This window comes from Daphnia pulicaria, chromosome 4 (assembly GCF_021234035.1).
Source record: "Daphnia pulicaria isolate SC F1-1A chromosome 4, SC_F0-13Bv2, whole genome shotgun sequence".
Taxonomy (NCBI): domain Eukaryota; kingdom Metazoa; phylum Arthropoda; class Branchiopoda; order Diplostraca; family Daphniidae; genus Daphnia; species Daphnia pulicaria.
Window position 1 is genome coordinate 15,162,278 of NC_060916.1, and position 18,393 is coordinate 15,180,670.

Genomic DNA, 18,393 nt, shown 5'->3' on the forward strand with positions numbered 1-18,393 from the left:
GCAGTCCTTGTGATGGATTTAGTCTACATACGCAGGCAGCTGGCTGCACACATATTCCCAAGGCATATGCTATATGCGATCTACTCCTGACCACCCTTCAAGAAACTGGTATAAACCCTAGTGTTAACTTTCCTTTCAGCTTCATCTAATTCATTTTCATTCATTCAACAGGTTTCGACGCTCATCTACAACTCTGCTTCTTCATCAAAATTTTTTGCAAGATGACCCTCGAACAAATGCTCACTGTAAATCCGGACAAATTATCTCATATCCTCGGCTCGAATAACATCAAAAAGCAAAAGGTTTAGTGCAATTCGGTCTACGTCTATCTGGTCTTCGCTACATTGTGTTGGACGTATGTTTTTCCTGTCAAGTCATTAGTGATGGTGAATATCTTACTTCTGTATTTAGGCGAACACTGAACGAAACACTGTTTTTGTACCTGACGCCAATGTCGCAATTGGAATGAATCGGGTCAACTGCCTGGCCGTCGGGATCGATCCAGTACATTCCGGATGACAGGGACGGATCGACCAACCAGAACCAGACGAACCATCCCCGCTGCAAGTGAGTAACTTGCGATCTCCACCTTGTTTCTCCCTGCTGGATTTTTGTTACAAGTGACGTAATCATTTGATATTTAGCTGATGGACAAGGAACACCCACAAAGTCTCTTCTTCCCTTTCCCCTTCTCTGTCCTCATATGCATCCATCTGAGTGCGGATGGATTCACAAGGATTCCCTGCTTCAATTTCCACCTGACGTCTGTTAACGACGAGATTTACTTGGGATGGAGCACCGCACCCAGATCTGCCGTCCAGCATTCACCTCCAAGGTAGGACGCCGTTGAAATTTTTTCCTGTTACGTTTTTATTGTGAGAGTGTGTGTGTTTTTAGTGCTGGGAAACAGATTATAAAATGTTAGTGGTTACTTTTCGATAAGATGAAAGCGACGAGCCCCAGTCATGTACGGGATTGAGTGTTCTAGTTTGCCTAGTTGAAAGTTGGTGCGCGTTGTTCTTGAATTTTTTTTACTATGCCTTCATTCACGCAATGGAAGGTGATACTGCCGTCGACTTTTTATTTTACAACTTCTTTCGATAAATCAAAGTAGATTATGGAATGGATGTGTGAGTACCTGTCTTCACATCCATTTTTGTCGACGATGACTATTTTGACTTTGGAAGGGTCGAATATATTAACCCAAATGCTGTTGGTGTTTACGTTATGTAACAAACTGATTCTTAGTATTTCCCCCAAATCAGAAAGTTGCAATTTCCATTGGTGACTAGGTATTTCTCGAGGAAAACAATTCAGACAGAATCTGAGTCCTAATTTTTTCGGAAACTTGTCTTGAATGTTTCATTCGCAAGATTTAACCCAAATTAAAACTTCTATTTTTATACATCGGAAAAATCACATTTTTTTAAATCCCTTATTTGACGTTTTCTAACGACAGAACTCAACTGGTTCATTTTTATCGTCTTCATTGATTCTTTTTTTTACTGCGTCGTAGCAGTAAGTTTACTTTTTTTATAAATTGTATTTTCGGTTATATTCGTCAAAACATTTTCGAGGAATTATCGTTTTTCAGTACAAAATTATAATCACTATACCTACAGAAATGTTTTTAATAGTGACGAGAAATCAGAAATAATGAGAGTGGAAAATAATTTGCTTGTCGCAATTAATTTTTGAAAGAGAATCCTGGCCATTAGTGTAATTCCCCGCAAACCTCAATGTCCTGTGTGATCCGGGCTCTCTCCAACACATCCTCCAAACTCTTGATCCTCTCCTCGTATCCGGGTTTCTCGTCTCTTCTCTCATCATCAATAATCATTTGGATGTACTCCAGGGTGCTGAGCGGATTACCCCGCAGCGCTTTCTCCCTCAACACGTTCGAACAGCGAGTGATTTCAGCCATTGTCTTGATAATGTCAGATTTCAGCTGTTCGACTTCATTTTGCAGACCATTCAGTATTCCTTCGGCGCTCAATTTCTGTCCCATGGCCTCCTCATACTTTTGACGCACGTGGTTCATCGTTATCGTTTCTTCTTGTTGGACAAAGTCCCATTTCGAATCTTCGTTTTTGTGGTCTCCATCGGGACAGTTGCCAGGGCAAACGTTGCATCTAAGTGATACCAAGCGTGATGCAGTATTTTTCACGGCATCCACTACTGTTGAGAGAGCTCGAATGGGTTCGCCCCTTATCATGGATTCGGCAGCATTCATTGCACCCTCCATAGTTGGCACGATATTTTCCGATCGCCAAAATGCTGGGCAGAACCCTGACCATAAACCAGGATTGCAAGGATAGTGACATGTTACCTGGCATATGATGCAGTTCAGGGCTTTCTGACCTCCAACACGCACCTTGACTTTCTTAGATACAGGCACTTTGACCTCAAAGTTTTGGTTCGCATCGACCTTGTCTCTGTTCAGGGCGATGATCTCTTCCGTCTTTCGCAATTCCTCCATCTTCATCAGTTGCTTATTGATGTCCCTGTGCATGAAATCCAGTTGGATCTCGAGATGTTTCTTCAAGTCCAGCACTTCTTTCGTCATTTGCAGCGATTTGGTTGGCATGTCAGACATCTCATCAAAAAGTTTTTTGAAGTTTTCGATCCCATCTTCCCAGCAATACTGAAGTCGTTTTGTTTTCGACGAAGATTTGGACTTGTAGACGGCGCAGTTGTTGAAACTTTGGTGGCAAGGCAATCCACTTAAATCCATCAGATACGGAAGTTTGGCCTTTTTGATGGCTTCCAAGACAGGAGGGTGTTGGTCTCCATCAGCGAATGTAATAAGGAAACGAACGTTCTCTCCTATATCTTTGCCGAACATGCCCAGAACCGAATTGAAAATGTATTTCTGTGAAACAGTTAGACGGACGAGTGCGGATTGCACGACGAAGCCGACTGCATCCAATTCCTGCATGATTAAATGTCATTTAGTTTTTAAACTTTTTTTTTCCCTTGGTATTCTTGTATACCTGAACTCCGTTTTGATGCTCAAATAATTGTTGAATTGCGGATGTGATTTCCTGGTCTCGCCCAGTCCCTCCGGTGTCTCCGAATCCCGGCGTGTCGACAATAGTCAGCGAAAATGGAATGCGGAATCCATTTTGATAGTGGATTTTATAGGCAGTCACTCCTTGGGTTTGGCTATTGGCTTGCGATGCTCCCCTGACTTCCTCGTCGACGAGAACAAAACGTAATGGATCGTCCCATTCAACTCCTAAAATGAAGTTGATCATTGCGTTGATCATGGTCGTCTTTCCCGATCCCGTGGCTCCCATCAACAGAATAGTTTTGCTTGTCCTACCCGCCGATCGGTCGGGTTCACCGAAAGAGAATCGCTGAACGATGGATGATTTACCGTCGATAGTAGATTCAATTTTCAACGGCAACTTGTGCAAAATCATGCCGTCGACTGTTTTCTTGTCGGTGCATAGGGTCATTATCTGAATGGGCAGTTTGCTAGCACCTCCGTGTTCATTCGGATGGATTGCATCTTTATCGGAAGTTATTTCTTGTTGCTCTTGGGACTGTTGAGTAGTCTGAGTTTGAATGGGAGAGTTACTGGTAGTTGTGATTGGATTTTGTTGAATTGTCGATGGACTTGTTGAAGACGTTGCTGCCGATAGACCCAAGTGGATCTTCAGTTTTCTTAAAGTATTGGGTGGCGTGTTGTTCATCAGGACATCTCCGTTGAGTAAATCATCTTCGACGTCTTTCAAGTCCAACAAGTTATTGGCTACTAGCAAATAACCGTACGCCTCGAGTCGATTTTCCTTTAAGAAGTCCATTACTTTTGGTGACAGCAGATGAACGGCTTTTTGATTGAGAAATGGAATGATGGCATTAAAAGAACTGGAACTTCCTTCTTTGACGATGCTGTAGTAGCTTCGAATGATTTCACTGGTGTCGAGTACTGCGTTGCTGAATAGTTTTTCCAAACGCTCGACTTCTCCTCGGTGGTCCATTCCTAAGAAAGAAATTGAAAATATTACAAGTGTTAACATTTAAGATATTTCAACTTCTAATAAGAGGGTAAAAATGTTCCACACACTGCATCAGTGTCAATTGAATAGCAACTTTCTCCAAGCTGGTTTTACGTTGCATTGCAGAATAATGCTAAAGAAGTTTGTTTGAAAACTATCCAATCAGCCATTCATTAATGACAGGAAAGGACAGTGATTATGATGAACCGTCAATTTAAAAGCACTTAAAATTTTTTAATGAACTGAAGTAATAGCCGATTTGATTGACTTCAAGACTATTTGAGAGTTGCAAGCATATAAGCTTTTTTTTTAACACTTTGAATTTCCCGACGTAAACCAAAACAAAATTGCGTTCCTTGCAGGAAATCTTTATTATTTTTGTAATCGGTCAAATTTTTGTCTACACACTTCTAGCAGAACATGAAAGAAAAATCCAACATGGTTTGTTGTTAGTTATTGTAAATTTTTTTGTTGTGCTGATAAATGGTTCAAGCAGGGAAGTTGCTCAGTTATAAACGTCAAAAATTTTGGAAACCAATGAATGGATGACATATTGTCAAATTAAAGCTCGCATCTATTCTCTGCGTAAAACAGTGTTGAAATCCAGCAGCCCGATTTGTCCTAATCAAATAGTTTGAATTGACTGGCGAATTTCTCCTCGTTATCGACGATATCTCTGGTGAGTTGGGCCAAAGCCAACAGTTCCTTCAAACTCTTGATCCTTTGCGCGTATCCCTCATCGTGTTGATCCTTCTCGTTGTCGATCAATTCCTGGATGTATTCGGTAGTGGAGAGAGGATTTCCGCTCAATGCATTCTCCTCCAAATGATTGCGCAAGTATGTGATGCAATCCATTGCTTTGATAATTGTGTGCTTTAACTGTTTTAATTCTTGTTTTATAACCTTGACAAGCTTTTCTGCTGTTAGTTTTTCTCCCAACGCGTCATCGTAAGTCTTGCGCATGTTGTATATGGTTTGCTTCTCCTCCACATCCTTGTAGACCCATTTGTGTTTTTCGTGTACGTGATCATTGGGGTGGCATCTGCCAGTGCAGACTTGGCAATTGTTATTGGTGACTGTGTTGACCAACATCGCGACAGTGCTCAACAGCGGCGGTGCGCTTGCTGCATAGAATGCCGGGCACCAGCGGAACGCCATGACCGGATGGCATGGATGGTGGCACGTTGTTTCACATTTCTTGCAGTTCAAGGCACCCAAGAAATGTTGAGGCACTTTGACCTTTTTGGAAACTTGAATTTTGATTTCAAAATCCTGATTGGCATTGATTCGTTCTTTATGCAACTCGACAGCGGCTTCTTTCGTCCGTAATTCGGCCATCTTGGACAGATGGGTGGATACGGCACTCTGCATCCATTTGAGCTTGGTTTCGAGTTCCTTTCTGTCTTGCAAGACTTCTTTAGTCATTTGGAGCGATGTGGTTTCCATTCTTGATATGTCGTCGAAAAATGACTCGAAATTGGGCAGTGCGTCTTCCCAATCCAACTGGAATCGTTTTGCGTTCGCCGACTTTTGTGATTTGTAGACGGCGCCGTTGTTGAAACTCTGAAAGCGCGGCATTCCCGTCGGATCCACCAGACACGGGAGTTTGGCCTCCTTAATGGCCTCCAAGACGGGAGGGTGTTGGTCTCCATCAGCAAATGTCACGAGGAAACGAACGTTCTTTTCGACATCTTTGCCGAAAATGGACAGTACCGAACTGAAAATTTGTTTCTGGGAATTTGTGAGGCGGACCAGTGTCGATTGCACAACGAAGCCAACGGCATTCAGTTCCTATTACGATGACCACAGACAATTTGAACATGAATGAAAATAGAAATTCAAGTCGATATAAGAGAATTAACGTTTAATATACCTGAATGCCGTTTTGATGCTCAAATAATTGTTGGATTGCGGATGTGATTTCTTTGTCTCGCCCAGTCCCTCCGGTGTCTCCGAATCCCGGCGTGTCCACAATAGTCAGCGAAAAAGGAATGCGAAATCCATTTTGGTAATGGATTTCATAGGCAGTCACTCCTTGCGTTTGGCTATTGGCTTGCGATGCTCCTACGAGTTCCTCGTCAACGAGCATGAAACGAAAATCATCCTCCCATTCGACGCCCAAAATGAAGTTGATCATGGCGTTGATCATGGTCGTCTTTCCCGATCCTGTGGCGCCCATCAACAGAATAGTTTTGTGTGCTCTTCTTATTCGTTGGTTCGGTTCCTCGAAGGAGAATCTTCTGACGATCGAGGGCACCCTCGAAATGGAAGGCGCACTTTTCAATGGCAATTTGTAGACGTGCATCCCACCTATGATTTCGATTTTGGTGCATCGGTTTTTTACTGAGATGGCGAGTCTGACGTCCTGCTGACTCATTTTCTGCTAGTAATGATGTAAAGCTGTAAATTGATATAGGATCGCTTCCCATAAGTTATACGGAAGAAAGAAGATAGTCGTACCAGCAAAACGCTGACTATATCAAGATATTTTGTATCCTGTTACAAACTAAGCTTTATTTATCTGTCAGTAAAAAAGAAATTTGGAGGTCAACTGAGAACTCTGAGATAATCACTCAGTAGATTGAACAAATATCTCTACTTGACGCTGTTGTCTGCTCTGTGTGTAGCGTTATTCCCCTCATCCTTTTTTGATTGAGTATAGGGGCGATAATAGAAAGGCCCTTCGACCATCTCAACTAATGGGATTTTTACCATCAATCTGTTTTTATTATACATTGTTCTGTTTTATTATAAGTTGTTTCAATTCTCTGGAAATTGGAAAATTTAATACATCTGGCAGTTTATCGAAGATGATTTGAGAAACAAACCTCGCGCAAGTCGGTTGTTGTTATCACAATTGCTAATTTCTTTTCATCTATTTTTCAACACTATGCCTTGCTCAACAACCGATCTCTTGAGCCCATTTTTTAAAACTGAATCAGCATTTTTAGCGCTCATTGCGAGGACGCATTTCACGTAAATATTTTGATTGACATTCAAAATCAAACTTTTTCTTTTAATATTCACAAACAAAAAATCAAATAGAAATCTGAGGTTTTAGAATATTCATATCATTTGCTTACACTGAGATTTTTTTCTTGATTTATAAAATTTCCAAGAAATTTTATACTGTTATCACTTCGCCTTAAAATAACATTTTTGATCGAAAATAAAACTTTATATTTAATTCGAATCAAATCAACCATCTACAGACAACTTGGAAATTGTTTCGCTCGTCGCTATCCAAACGAGAGACGAGTGCTGCTGTTGACTTTTATTCGTCAGCCCATCTGTTCCTGATTGCTTTCTGCATCTTTTCAAAAGATCAAAACCGATCCACACTTTTCGATTAAAAATAAAATAAAACAATCTTGCCCCGCTGCGTTTAACAGTATACGCCAACACTAGAGTCAAGAGGAACTTGACTTAGCGTGCATTCATGGCTACATATTATATACTGTTTACGTACCTTTTTTGATTTTAGTTAGCGCAGCTGTTGAGAAGTAATTGGACTTGAGTGACCTCGCTCGTTTCCCGTTTCCAATGAAGTCTGTCTTTCTCCGGGATTTCTAGCCAACTGGTGAGTGTGTGGAACCAGTCGAGTCTTATGTATTTTTCTATGGGTTTGGATAGCCTAGGGTGGCGCTTCATGATTGGTATGAAACGGCTGCAGGTCTCGTCGGCCAATGATATTCCTTTAACTTTTTCGTAATCGGCTGTAATGCGTTGACTGAAAAAGGAAACCCTGAAAATCGCGGGACTGTCTGCGTCGGGTTGATAGCTGATGACGCAGTCGGAATGAACGCAGCACAATTTTCAACATTATTTTGTTTACCAAGTTCATGCTGATGGTGGGAGAATCGTTGTAGAATAAAGCGACCCCCCTTCCCCCATTTCCTTTTAAAAACAAAGATTTATGTCGTCCGCTTTTAACACAGCCACTCCTCGAATTGGGAACAAACAACGACGACAACGATCCCCTTCAACTTTATTGGCTTCAAGGCTATATAGATGCGGGCAAGACAACTGAGACCGTGAAACTACTGACGACTGCGATGTTCAGAAAATAGTATAATCTGTCATGATACCATAGTCAATTTGCTTTGTCCAGCTAATTCGGCACACGCATAATAACCTGTTATTTATTTGATTTTTTTTTTCAAATATGCTCGCTGTCAAGGCCAAGCACAGGTGAATTAATTTGAACTAGATATGTGCATTGACAGACTAATGCTAACAGACTCATCAAATATTCTCTAATATTTGACGAAAGGATAGCTCTTTGTGCTCAACAGCCACCTCTTTCCCAACCCTATTCATCTCTTAAAAGGAGAGAAAAACATCCTTTTCAAGGTTAACAACGATTCCCTGTACTTCTAATTAACTTTGAAAATCAAGTTGAAATTCTGTTACACGCTATGCTCGTGTAAAATGTTTCAGTCTCGTGGTTTTACGCGTTTCCTTCTTCTTGTGCTAGGTTACAGTATCGTCTGTCTGATCTGTGCGTCTGCACAGTGTCTTGTATATTTTCTTTCTTCTCGAGTGTGAGATGACAGGCGAGGCCCTGTGATGACAGCCAGGGCATTTCAATAGAAATTTCTTTAAAAAAAAATCCCTCATTTGAAAATTGTTTATTTTACGCAACTGATGACTAGTGCGTGTTTTCTGTCAAGGTAGTATTCCAAAATATCAGATATTAGCACCGTGTATTCCCCTAGTTATTGCAAGGCTGGTATTATCATATTTAAAAAGCTTAATAGACGCAGTTTAACATTTCCGCTCATCACTTTAAACCTATAGAATTGCCTCATTTTTTTATGATGCATATTCGATCAGCTTTTGAACGTACTCTGGGGTGAAGGTCGAGTTTCCGTAGAGCGCAATCTCTCGCAATAAGTTGTTGCATTTGTCGACATCTTCCATAGCCTTTGTGATCTCAATGTTGATTGTTTCAATTTCATTTTGTAGTGCGTTTTTCAATCCTTCTACGTTCAACATTTTCCCCATCGCTTCCTCGTACTTTTTGTTAATGTCTTGGACAGTCCGTGTCTCCTCTACCTGGATGTCGTCCCATTTGGCGTTTTCGTGTTGATGGGCACTGACGGGGCATTTGCCAGGGCATAAATTGCATTTGCCTATGCTCGATTCTTTATCTATTACGTTTTTGGCTGCAGCGAATGCCTGAATGAAAGCACTAGGTGATGCACCTTTGATTGCCGCCACCACATTTGAACTGATGAGTGCTGCATCCTGAATCAGTTGTATCACATTTTGTATCCGCCAAAATACCGGGCACAAACCCGTCCACAACTTTGGGTTGCAATGAGCGTGACACGTTGTTTGGCAAATCGTACAATTGAGATGAAAAATGTGTTCTTTTGTAGGCAGCCTCACGTGTGTGATTTTGGGAACTGTGATCTCAAAGCTCATATTGGCGTCCATTTGATCTTTATGGAGTGCGATCATTTGCTCCGTCTGACGCAGTTCTGTCATCTTCATCGTTTTCGATTTGATGTTCCTCTGCATGAATTGCAGTTTGGTTTCGAGATATTTTCTCGTTTCCAGGACTTGTTTGGTCATGTTAAGTGATTTGGTTGGCATATCGGAGAGCTCTTGAAAAAATGATGCAAAGTTCATCATTCCATTTTCCCATTGAGTTTGAGACATTCCTTCCGATTGCTGCGATTTGTAGATGGAGCCGTTGTTGAAGTTCTGATGGCACGGGGTCCCGTTCGAATCCGTGAGACAGGGAAGTTTGGCCTCTTTGATGGCCTCCAAGACGAGGGGTGGGTTTCCGTCGGAAAACGTGACCAGAAAACGAATATTTTCTTTCACATCTTTGCCGAAAATTTCCACCACCGAGTTGAAAATGTACTCTTGGGATTTGGTGAGACGACTCGATGAGGATTGCACGACAAAGCCAACCGCATTCAATTCCTGCATTTAAAAATGAATTATTCCTTAAAAATAAATAGTGAAAAGCGTTTATATTGCTAGTCATTGAATAATCTTTGCAATTGGTAGTACCTGAATGCCATTTTTATCCTTGAAGAATTGATCGATGATTGAAGTGATTTCCTTATCGCGCTCAATCCCGCGAGTGTCTCCAAACCCCGGAGTGTCGACGATAGTCAGCGAGTAAGGATTCCGGAATCCATTTTGGTAGTGAATATCGTAGGCTGTAACGTCTTGGGTTTGGCTGTGTGCCTGATTTTTTTTAATCTTTTCGTCGACGAGCTTGAACCGAAACGTGTCGTCCCATTCGACACCCAACACAAAATTAATTATGGCGTTGATCATGGTCGTTTTTCCCGATCCCGTTTCTCCCATCAGCAGGATAGTTTTCCATGTGCTGGTCATTTTTGGGTCAGGGTCACCGAAGGAGAATCGCTTAATGACGGAAGAAGCACCAGGAAAAATGGGCAAAACATTTAAAGGCAGTTGACAGACTTCAATTCCATTAACTTTTTCTACGACGTTGCATTTTTTTCGTATTTCGCTTGCTAGCCTGTCGCTGGTTTCTCCAGTAGAAAAAGATATTTCCTGTTGACCATCGGCTGTGGTCATTGATATGTTGTCTGATTGCGTTGGCTCCTGTTCCTGGAATGACGCGGCAGTTATTGAAGAGGATATCATTTCAGAAGGTTCTCCGGGATTCTGAGAATGAGCATTTTCCACTTCATGGTCGGGCTTGACAGTTAATTTCATCGTTTCAGTCTGTTTTGCCAGGAGCTGAACGGATTGTGCTGCTGCGGAAGAGGTTGACGTCTCCAAACCCAAGTTGATTTTAAGTTTCCGCAAACTGTTGGGTGAGATGAGCGTCGCAAGGACATCGCCCTCGAGTAAATCGTCTTTAATGTCTTCAAGATTCAATAAATTGTTGGCCACTAGAAGATAGGCGCGTGACTGCATTCGATTTCTTGTCAAGATTTCCACCAATTCAGGCTCGAGCAGTAGAACGGCTTTTTCATTAAGAAATTGTACGACCTTGTCGGACGCAGTAAAGTTTGTTTCTTTGATTATTTTTTCGTAAATTCGGATGATTTCACTGTCGTTGGCAAGCGGATCTTCGTAGAGTTTGTCGAGACAATCTTTTTGACTTTGCCAGTCCATTTGGCCTGAAAAATGGAACCTGATAACTTGAGAAATAGTTAGAATGTATACTTGAACTGTAACAGGACGCCAATTCTTGATGGTGCACATTTCCCATATTGAATATCGTTGTCAAACAAATATAAGAATCAAATTCCAACTAGTTGGAAGATGTTGCGCAGTTGTTGTGACTATTTTCAACCAAAATGTCGGTAGTTTTTTTCTTTTATAATATTGATGTCGTAATTCTCATTCTTTGACAACAAAAATAGATTTTTACAAATTTTTAAAAAAACCTTTACAAAAAAAAGAAATCAAGAAATCAAAACTGGTCAACGTAAACAAACAACGCATTCCTTTCTATCTGGAAATCTATTTATAATAATGATAATTGAATTCATACAAATGCTTCGTGATTAAAATCTTACCTGTAGAGCTTTATGAAATAGAAAACCGCATGTTTTTCAGCAGAACTCAGCTTAAACGTCTGCTTAGTTTCAAACTTGGTTAACGTCTGACTCTGCCGGAATGTAGCCGACTCCGCCCATTTGGCATGCTGCCCTTCCCTAAACTATGGTAGACAAACATGCGATGTCTATAAAAGTTTTTTTTTTTTTTTTAATAGCAGTATCCCGTTTTGATAGCGTAGCATTCGAATTGGTTGGTGAACGAAATTACCTGCAGCATTTCGGGTATATGTTTGCTGTGTAACCCCGTACACTTATTATTATTTTAATAAGAAATTCTATTGCCGACAAATGCTAACAGTTTCACCAGATAATTTCCGAAGTTGTACAAATGTTTATTTTTGAATTTAAAAAAGAAAAATTTTATATTCATTTTATTTTCAATTCGTCTGAGTGATGTGAGTCGGCTGATGGCGTTCAATAACTTCAAAGGTCCAATTGAAGTACGATACAAAAACCCACTTGAAATCGCTTCGATTCTTTAACGATCCTTGACTCTTGAAAACTCAGATCTGCTAAACTAAATGGCAAGCGGCAAGACTGGCTTAACGTCGGCACCTCTTTATGACCTTGGAAAATCAAGTTGAATTCTGTCACAAGAGAGTTTTTCTTTATTATAAAAGAATTTCTTTCTCTGGGATCCGTTCATCCGCTTAATCTTCTACTCTGTGGAACTGTATAACTTCTTGTTTTATTTATTTTTCTTGAGTGTGAGGCGACAGACGAGGCTCTCCAGCCTTCGCTTATTGAAAAGAGTTCTAATTTCGTCTATTTTTAAACTTGAATGCGCTCAGCTTTGCTTTCGACCTCCATTCTCTAAGTCTGGAGTTTAGAAGTCAGCTGTTCTAAAAAAAGATTTTAAGTAAACAAAATCTGCCATACATGGAAATAGTAGCCTTCCCAGCAAGCTTTTGGAAAACTGTCCTACTCGTAAACTTCGGTGAAATGTTTCATTTTTACGACCTTACGACTGTTCAATCTGCGTGGAAAGGTATGATTATACTACGATTAAATTTTTGGTAAGGGCTTGTCCATTAGGGCCTTGGGGACCCAAAGATGGAAGAGCTTTAAACTCACAAAAGATAAAGCAAGAACCGGCATTTCTTACAGACAACGACCATTCAGCGAAAAGGACAATTTCAGTTTCATTTTCAAATAACCTTTTCATGACGTCACTAAGAGAGATAAAAGTACATAAATTACTCATTGGAGAAGGAGTACGCGAGGGAGGATTATCAAAATCTGGTAGTTTTAAACTATCGGATAGATTTCATACTGTCATTGTTGTAGTAGTGCATTGCCTATGGCTGGGTTCTTCATTCTGAATAATTACCCTTGGTTTCTTCTTCAAGAACAATTGAATTTGTCTTTTAGCTAATGTGTTAAAAGATGATCAGCAAAGTGCCGCATTTACAGATTATCAATTAAAAGTTGACAAAGAAATAGCTTCTTGAGAGAACAGTGCTATACTGGCTCGAACTTTAATTTCTGGTAAATTCATATTTTTTTTTTATTTGCGACGATTAGTAGCAGTCACAGTAAAAAAAAAATTTATTGCTTATTTCCCTCCCAAAAAAGAGGAAAATAGATCGATGATGTGGTAGTTATTATGATGGATTAGTTTCAATGAAAGTATAACTGTCAACAAGACAGTCAATTAAAGCTTAAAAGAAAAATATCAGACAATTCCCGGTCAAAGTGAACAAGACGCCAAATTTTGGCTTCAAATTCAGAGGGCTTCGTGGTGGGGTGTACGATCAGTTTTTCCCTAAACCACAAATTTCTTAGTGAGTTCGGCTTTGTAGAGTACCATCTTCAAACTCTTGATTCTCTCTTCGAAACCAGGTTTCCTATTGTCCTCTTCGTTTTTGATCATCATTTGAATGTATTCGGGCGTGGTGAGTGGATCACCTCGCAGCGCTATGGTCTTAAGTCTATTCGAAGAGTGAGTGATTTCCTCGATTGCCTTGAGAATGTCAGATTGGAGTTGATCATAATCTCTTTGCAGACTATTCAGTATCCCTTCAGCACCTGGTTGCTTATCCATGGCCTCTTTATACTTTTTGAGCATTTCTTCTAACGTGACCGTCTCTTCCACCTGCTCATAATCCCATCTGCTGTCCTCGTTTATGTGCAAAGTTGGAACACATTTTTCAGGGCAGACTTGACACGTGCGAACAGCTTGAGTTAATAAATTTGTAGTGGTGGAGATCACGACAGCTACAATACTCATTGCAGCGATCGATTCGGATTTCCAAAATGCAGGGCAAAACCCTGTCCACAATCTGTTATTACAAGGAAAGTGACACGTAACTCCGCATTTAGTGCAGTTCAGGGCGGTCACGTTGTTATCGAGAGGCACTTTCACCTTTTTTTGTACTTTAACTGTCGTCTCGAAATTCTGGTTGGCATCGATTTTTTCTTTGTTGAGCGTGACGATTTCCTGTTGCTTGCGCAAATCCTCCATCTTCATAAGCTGGGCGTCAATGTTCCTCTGCATGTTATCCACATTGGTCTCCAAGGTTTTTCTACTCTCCAAGACTTCTTTAGTCATCTGAAGCGATTTGGTTGGCATATCCGACAGCTCGTTGAAAAATTCCTTAAAGTTCTTCATTCCGTCTACCCAATCAAAATGGGATCGTTTGTTATTCGGACAGGATTGTGATGGCAAGATGGCCATGTTATTAAAGTTCTGATGGCACGGGGTCCCGTTGGTATCCTTGAGACAAGGAAGTTTGGCCTCTTTGATGGCCTCCAAGACGAGGGGTGGGTTTCCGTCGGAAAAGGTGACCAGAAAACGAATATTATCTTCGACGTCTTTGCCGAAAATGGCCAAAACAGAATTGAAAATGTAATTTTGCGAAACGGTAAGTCGAGCGTCTGAAGATTTTACAGCGAAACCAACTACATCCAATTCCTACATTACATAATATTTATTTTAAAAACCACTGAAAAGTAAAGGATACATTTCAATTTTGTTTACCTGAATGCCGTTTTGATGCTCAAAAAATTGCTTAACTGCTGATGTGATTTCCTTGTCGCGTCCAATTCCTCCGGTGTCTCCAAATCCCGGCATATCGACGATGATTAGTGAGTAAGGAATGCGAAATCCGTTTTGATGGTGAATGTCGTAAGCTGTGACACCTTGGGTTTGGCTATTGGCTTGCGACCCTCCTCTGACATCTTCGTCGATGAGTAGGAAACGGAAAGGATCGTCCCATTCGACACCCAAGACGTAATTGATCATGGCGTTGATCATGGTCGTCTTTCCCGATCCCGTGGCGCCCATCAGCAGAATTGTTTTATAATTTGTTACCATATTACGGTTGGGTTCACCAAATGAAAATCGGTTGATGAGGGAGGAAGCGCCAGAAAATGTTGCGTTTTGTTTTAACGGCAATCGGTAAAAAAAACATTTTATCTGTTACTTTTGTTAAGTGTTTACACTGGTCTATTATTTCAATCGCCAGTTTGTTGCTGACTCCATCAGATTCTTCGACATTCTGAGGATGAGCATTTTCCACAATGTCGGTGGGCGTGGCAGTTGATTTTATAGTTTCAGTTTGTTTTGCAAGGAGCTGCAAGGATTGTGCTGCTGCGGAAGAGGTTGTCGTCTCCAAACCCAAGTTGATTTTAAGCTTCCGCAAACTGTTGGGTGGAACGAGCGTCGCAAGGACATCGCCATTGTCGTCTTTAATGTCTTCAAGATTCAATAAATTGTTGGCCACTAGGAGATAGGCGCGTGACTGCATTCGATTTCTTGTCAAGATTTCGACCAATTCGGGCTCGAGCAGTAGAACGGCTTTTTCATTAAGAAATTGTACGACCTTGTCGGAAGTGGTAAAGTTTGTTTCTTTGATTATTTTGTCGTAAATTCGGATGATTTCACTGTCGTTGGCAAGCGGATCTTCGTAGAGTTTGTCGAGACAATCTTTTTGACTTTGCCAGTCCATTTTACCTGAAAAATGGAACCCGATAACTTAAGAAATAGTTAGAATGAATTCTAGAACTGAAACAGGATGTCAATTCTTGACGGTGCCCTTTTCCCATATTGAATATATCGTTGTCAGACAAATATTGGAATCGAATTTCAGCTATAGTTGGAATCTTTTGGAATCTATTGCGAAGCTGAGTATGTAACTATTTTCAATCAAAATAAAAAAAAATTAAATAAAATAATAAAAAAAATAAGTAAAGAAAATAAAACCTTTACAAAAAACTTAAAAAAAGTTGGGAACTAGCCAACGTAAACAAACAACGCGTTCCTTTCTGTCTGGAAATCTATTTATAATCATGACCATAAGAATAATGATAAAATACCATTTTGCCATCGAAATCGAAATTATATTCTTAGAAATGCTTCGTGATTAAAATTTTACTTGTGGAATTTTAATTGTGGAATATGACATGAAATAACGCAGCTTTTTCAGTAGATTATTTGCCTTTTACGACTACGCCCATTCGGCATCCTGCCGTTCCCTAAACTATGGTGGCCAATATGCGATTTCTATAAAAGCTTTTGTTTAAAAAAAAGGAAATATCCTGTTAGTTTTTTTATCGTATTTAGTTTCTCTGCTGTGAACAACACATTCGGCATAAGAATTGGTTGGCGTGCAAAATTACTTATTAGAGATGCTCAGTATAGGGGATATGCTCGCTGTGTGTTTCTTCATATAGTAGTACGTTGACCCTTTTAACTATTTGTCAATCAATCCGCGTTATGCTGTATCGTTTTCTCTCACTTGTTAAAAAAAGTACTAGTCCCAATCCTCTTTTTTTTTTGTTGAAAAATATTAAGGATAATTGTCCCCTCTACGCTTAACATTGAAACTAAAACTCTTTTAGAGCACTCGATTTCACAGCATTCCTGCATACTGTACATACCTTTTTTTTTTTAGGTAATGCAGCTGTTGAAAAGTTTGCAAAGAAATGTAATTACTCACCAGCAGTGACTTCACTAGTATCAAACTAAGTCTGTCTTTCTCCTAGATTTTCAGCCGACTGCAGTGAGTGAGTGTAGCCTAGGCTAAAATATCATCCGTTGGGTCGAATAGGGAGACGCTTCTGACGTCATTGTGGGATGAAACGGCTGCATTTCTTGTCGGCCAATGATGTTTCGTTTACTTTTGTTCATCGGATGATGCAGACTGCGTTGACTGAAAAAGGAAACCCTGAAATCGCGGCACTGCGAGAATTGTTATTTACTACAAGTTATTTGCTGGGATTTGCCGACACAGTCGTATAAGGAAAAATTTCACTAAAAAAAACCGCAGCCGGATACTTATAATGAAGACGACACGAATTTTAATGTTATCTCATCCACCAACTTCGTGCTGGTGGTCAGAGAATGGTTGATAGAATAAGTCGCCCCCCCCCTTTCCTTTTATTAAAACTCTGATTTATGTCGTGCGCTTTAAACCCGGTCGTTCCTCGACCGGGGACAAACAAAGTCATAAAATGAAAAGTTGGGCGAGGACCTTAGGGTTTTATACTGTATAATCATAATTGATTAAGGTTGAATACCGCTCCGTTTAAAAAATACTACCGCCTTATGGTTTTGAAACTTTCAATGCGAAGCTCATGTTGGTATCTATACATGGGATTGGCTCAGATTCATAGTTCCTCTTTATATTGCGCAATTTCTCTCTTACATTCTTTTTATTTCTTAATCTTCCGTTGATTCATCGAGTAGACAACCCCGCTATAATTAGTCTGAGTTGTAGATAATCTAACTAAATAGCCTATACATTTTTATACTAATTCATAATCATGGAAAATTGAGAACCTTTTTGATAATTCGAGATGACATTCGAAAATGGATGCGGTACGGTTAAACTTTACGAGTATTCTTGGAAAGGGCTTTTCCGTACAGGACCTTGGGGGATCCAAAGATGGAAGACTTTGAACTCACAAAAGATATAATCAGAAAATCACTGCAAAGCCAAAGCCTCTTATAGACATCGACCATTCAGTGAAAAGGACATTTTCCATCTCATTTTCAAATAACCTTGGCCTGGCATCACAAAGAGAGATAAAAAGAATATGCGTTAATGCGCGTGATTGGGGAGGATTTATAAAATGTAAATGGGTGCTGTATATTCCTTGTCGTCGACATGGATTGCTGAGGAGAACAAAATATCAAAACGATAAGCAAAGATTTAAGAGAAATGGTTCATTCATATCGTTAAATCTCTTTTGAATTACAAAAAAGGAATGAGACTATTACGCGGTGCAAAGCTATGACACATCAAATGGGGGGGGGGCGGAACTGCCACGTAACCTTCAACTAATATCTTGACTTAGTTTTTATGTATATACAGCGTGCTGAACCGTAGCTGAGGACGAGGAGTCTCTAATTTCTCTAACTAAATCTTGTCCTCGTTTTTTATTTTATTTTTATTTTAATCTTGTAGTGTTTAATGAAACAATTTTCTCCAAGATGGAATGATCTGTTTTTCGCAACGCGTTCAGATAACGGTAAATTTGAATGGCGAGCGGCAACAGTACTGCTGATAATATCAAATTCATTAAAAATTTTTTTTAACATCTTTTTTATTTTTTTTTAAATTGAATTCCGCAGGTGTTGAAACGGAAAAGACATTGCTGCTTTTAACGAAATGAAACTTTGGTCGGACCCAACTCTCATCTTCGTCCGGTGTCCACATCTGTCACCCTCGGCCGACGTGGTAGATTGCCATGTTTGGATATAGATGTCTGACGAAGCACCAAAAATTTGTCTCCCAGTTCTTATACAATTTTACTCCAAGGTAGGACGTAGTTGATATTTTTTTTTTTAAATTTCGTTAAGGGAGACTAGAAAATGGACAGTT

The 18,393-nt window shown here is 40.1% G+C and overlaps 4 protein-coding genes across 5 annotated transcripts; all 4 read right to left on the minus strand.

The window, feature by feature from the left end:
• Nucleotides 1–1,544: 1,544 nt before the first annotated feature.
• LOC124338207 lies at nt 1,545–7,580 on the minus strand. 2 transcript variants are annotated; one of them, XM_046792289.1, is made up of 3 exons: nt 7,474–7,580; nt 2,994–3,988; nt 1,545–2,932 (listed from the first exon to the last, which is right to left on the minus strand). In XM_046792289.1, exons 2-3 carry the CDS (start codon nt 3,984–3,986, stop codon nt 1,715–1,717), a joined length of 2,211 nt encoding a protein of 736 aa, XP_046648245.1. In that variant the 5' UTR covers nt 3,987–3,988; nt 7,474–7,580; the 3' UTR covers nt 1,545–1,714. The 2 variants fall into 2 exon arrangements, with proteins under 2 accessions (XP_046648245.1, XP_046648244.1); XM_046792288.1 differs by lacking the exon at nt 7,474–7,580 and having other exon boundaries at nt 2,994–4,073.
• Nucleotides 4,353–16,572, minus strand: LOC124338233. Its single transcript, XM_046792323.1, has 4 exons — nt 16,453–16,572; nt 7,159–7,169; nt 5,878–6,389; nt 4,353–5,795 (listed from the first exon to the last, which is right to left on the minus strand). Exons 3-4 carry the CDS (start codon nt 6,379–6,381, stop codon nt 4,626–4,628), a joined length of 1,674 nt encoding a protein of 557 aa, XP_046648279.1. The 5' UTR covers nt 6,382–6,389; nt 7,159–7,169; nt 16,453–16,572; the 3' UTR covers nt 4,353–4,625.
• On the minus strand, nt 8,694–10,820 carry LOC124338220. The gene is made up of 2 exons (XM_046792306.1): nt 10,032–10,820; nt 8,694–9,941 (listed from the first exon to the last, which is right to left on the minus strand). Exons 1-2 carry the CDS (start codon nt 10,710–10,712, stop codon nt 8,820–8,822), a joined length of 1,803 nt encoding a protein of 600 aa, XP_046648262.1. The 5' UTR covers nt 10,713–10,820; the 3' UTR covers nt 8,694–8,819.
• Nucleotides 13,332–15,516, minus strand: LOC124337776. Its single transcript, XM_046791798.1, has 3 exons — nt 15,046–15,516; nt 14,547–14,984; nt 13,332–14,480 (listed from the first exon to the last, which is right to left on the minus strand). The coding sequence occupies exons 1-3, from the start codon at nt 15,514–15,516 to the stop codon at nt 13,332–13,334; spliced, it is 2,058 nt and encodes a 685-aa protein (XP_046647754.1).
• Nucleotides 16,573–18,393: the final 1,821 nt, after the last annotated feature.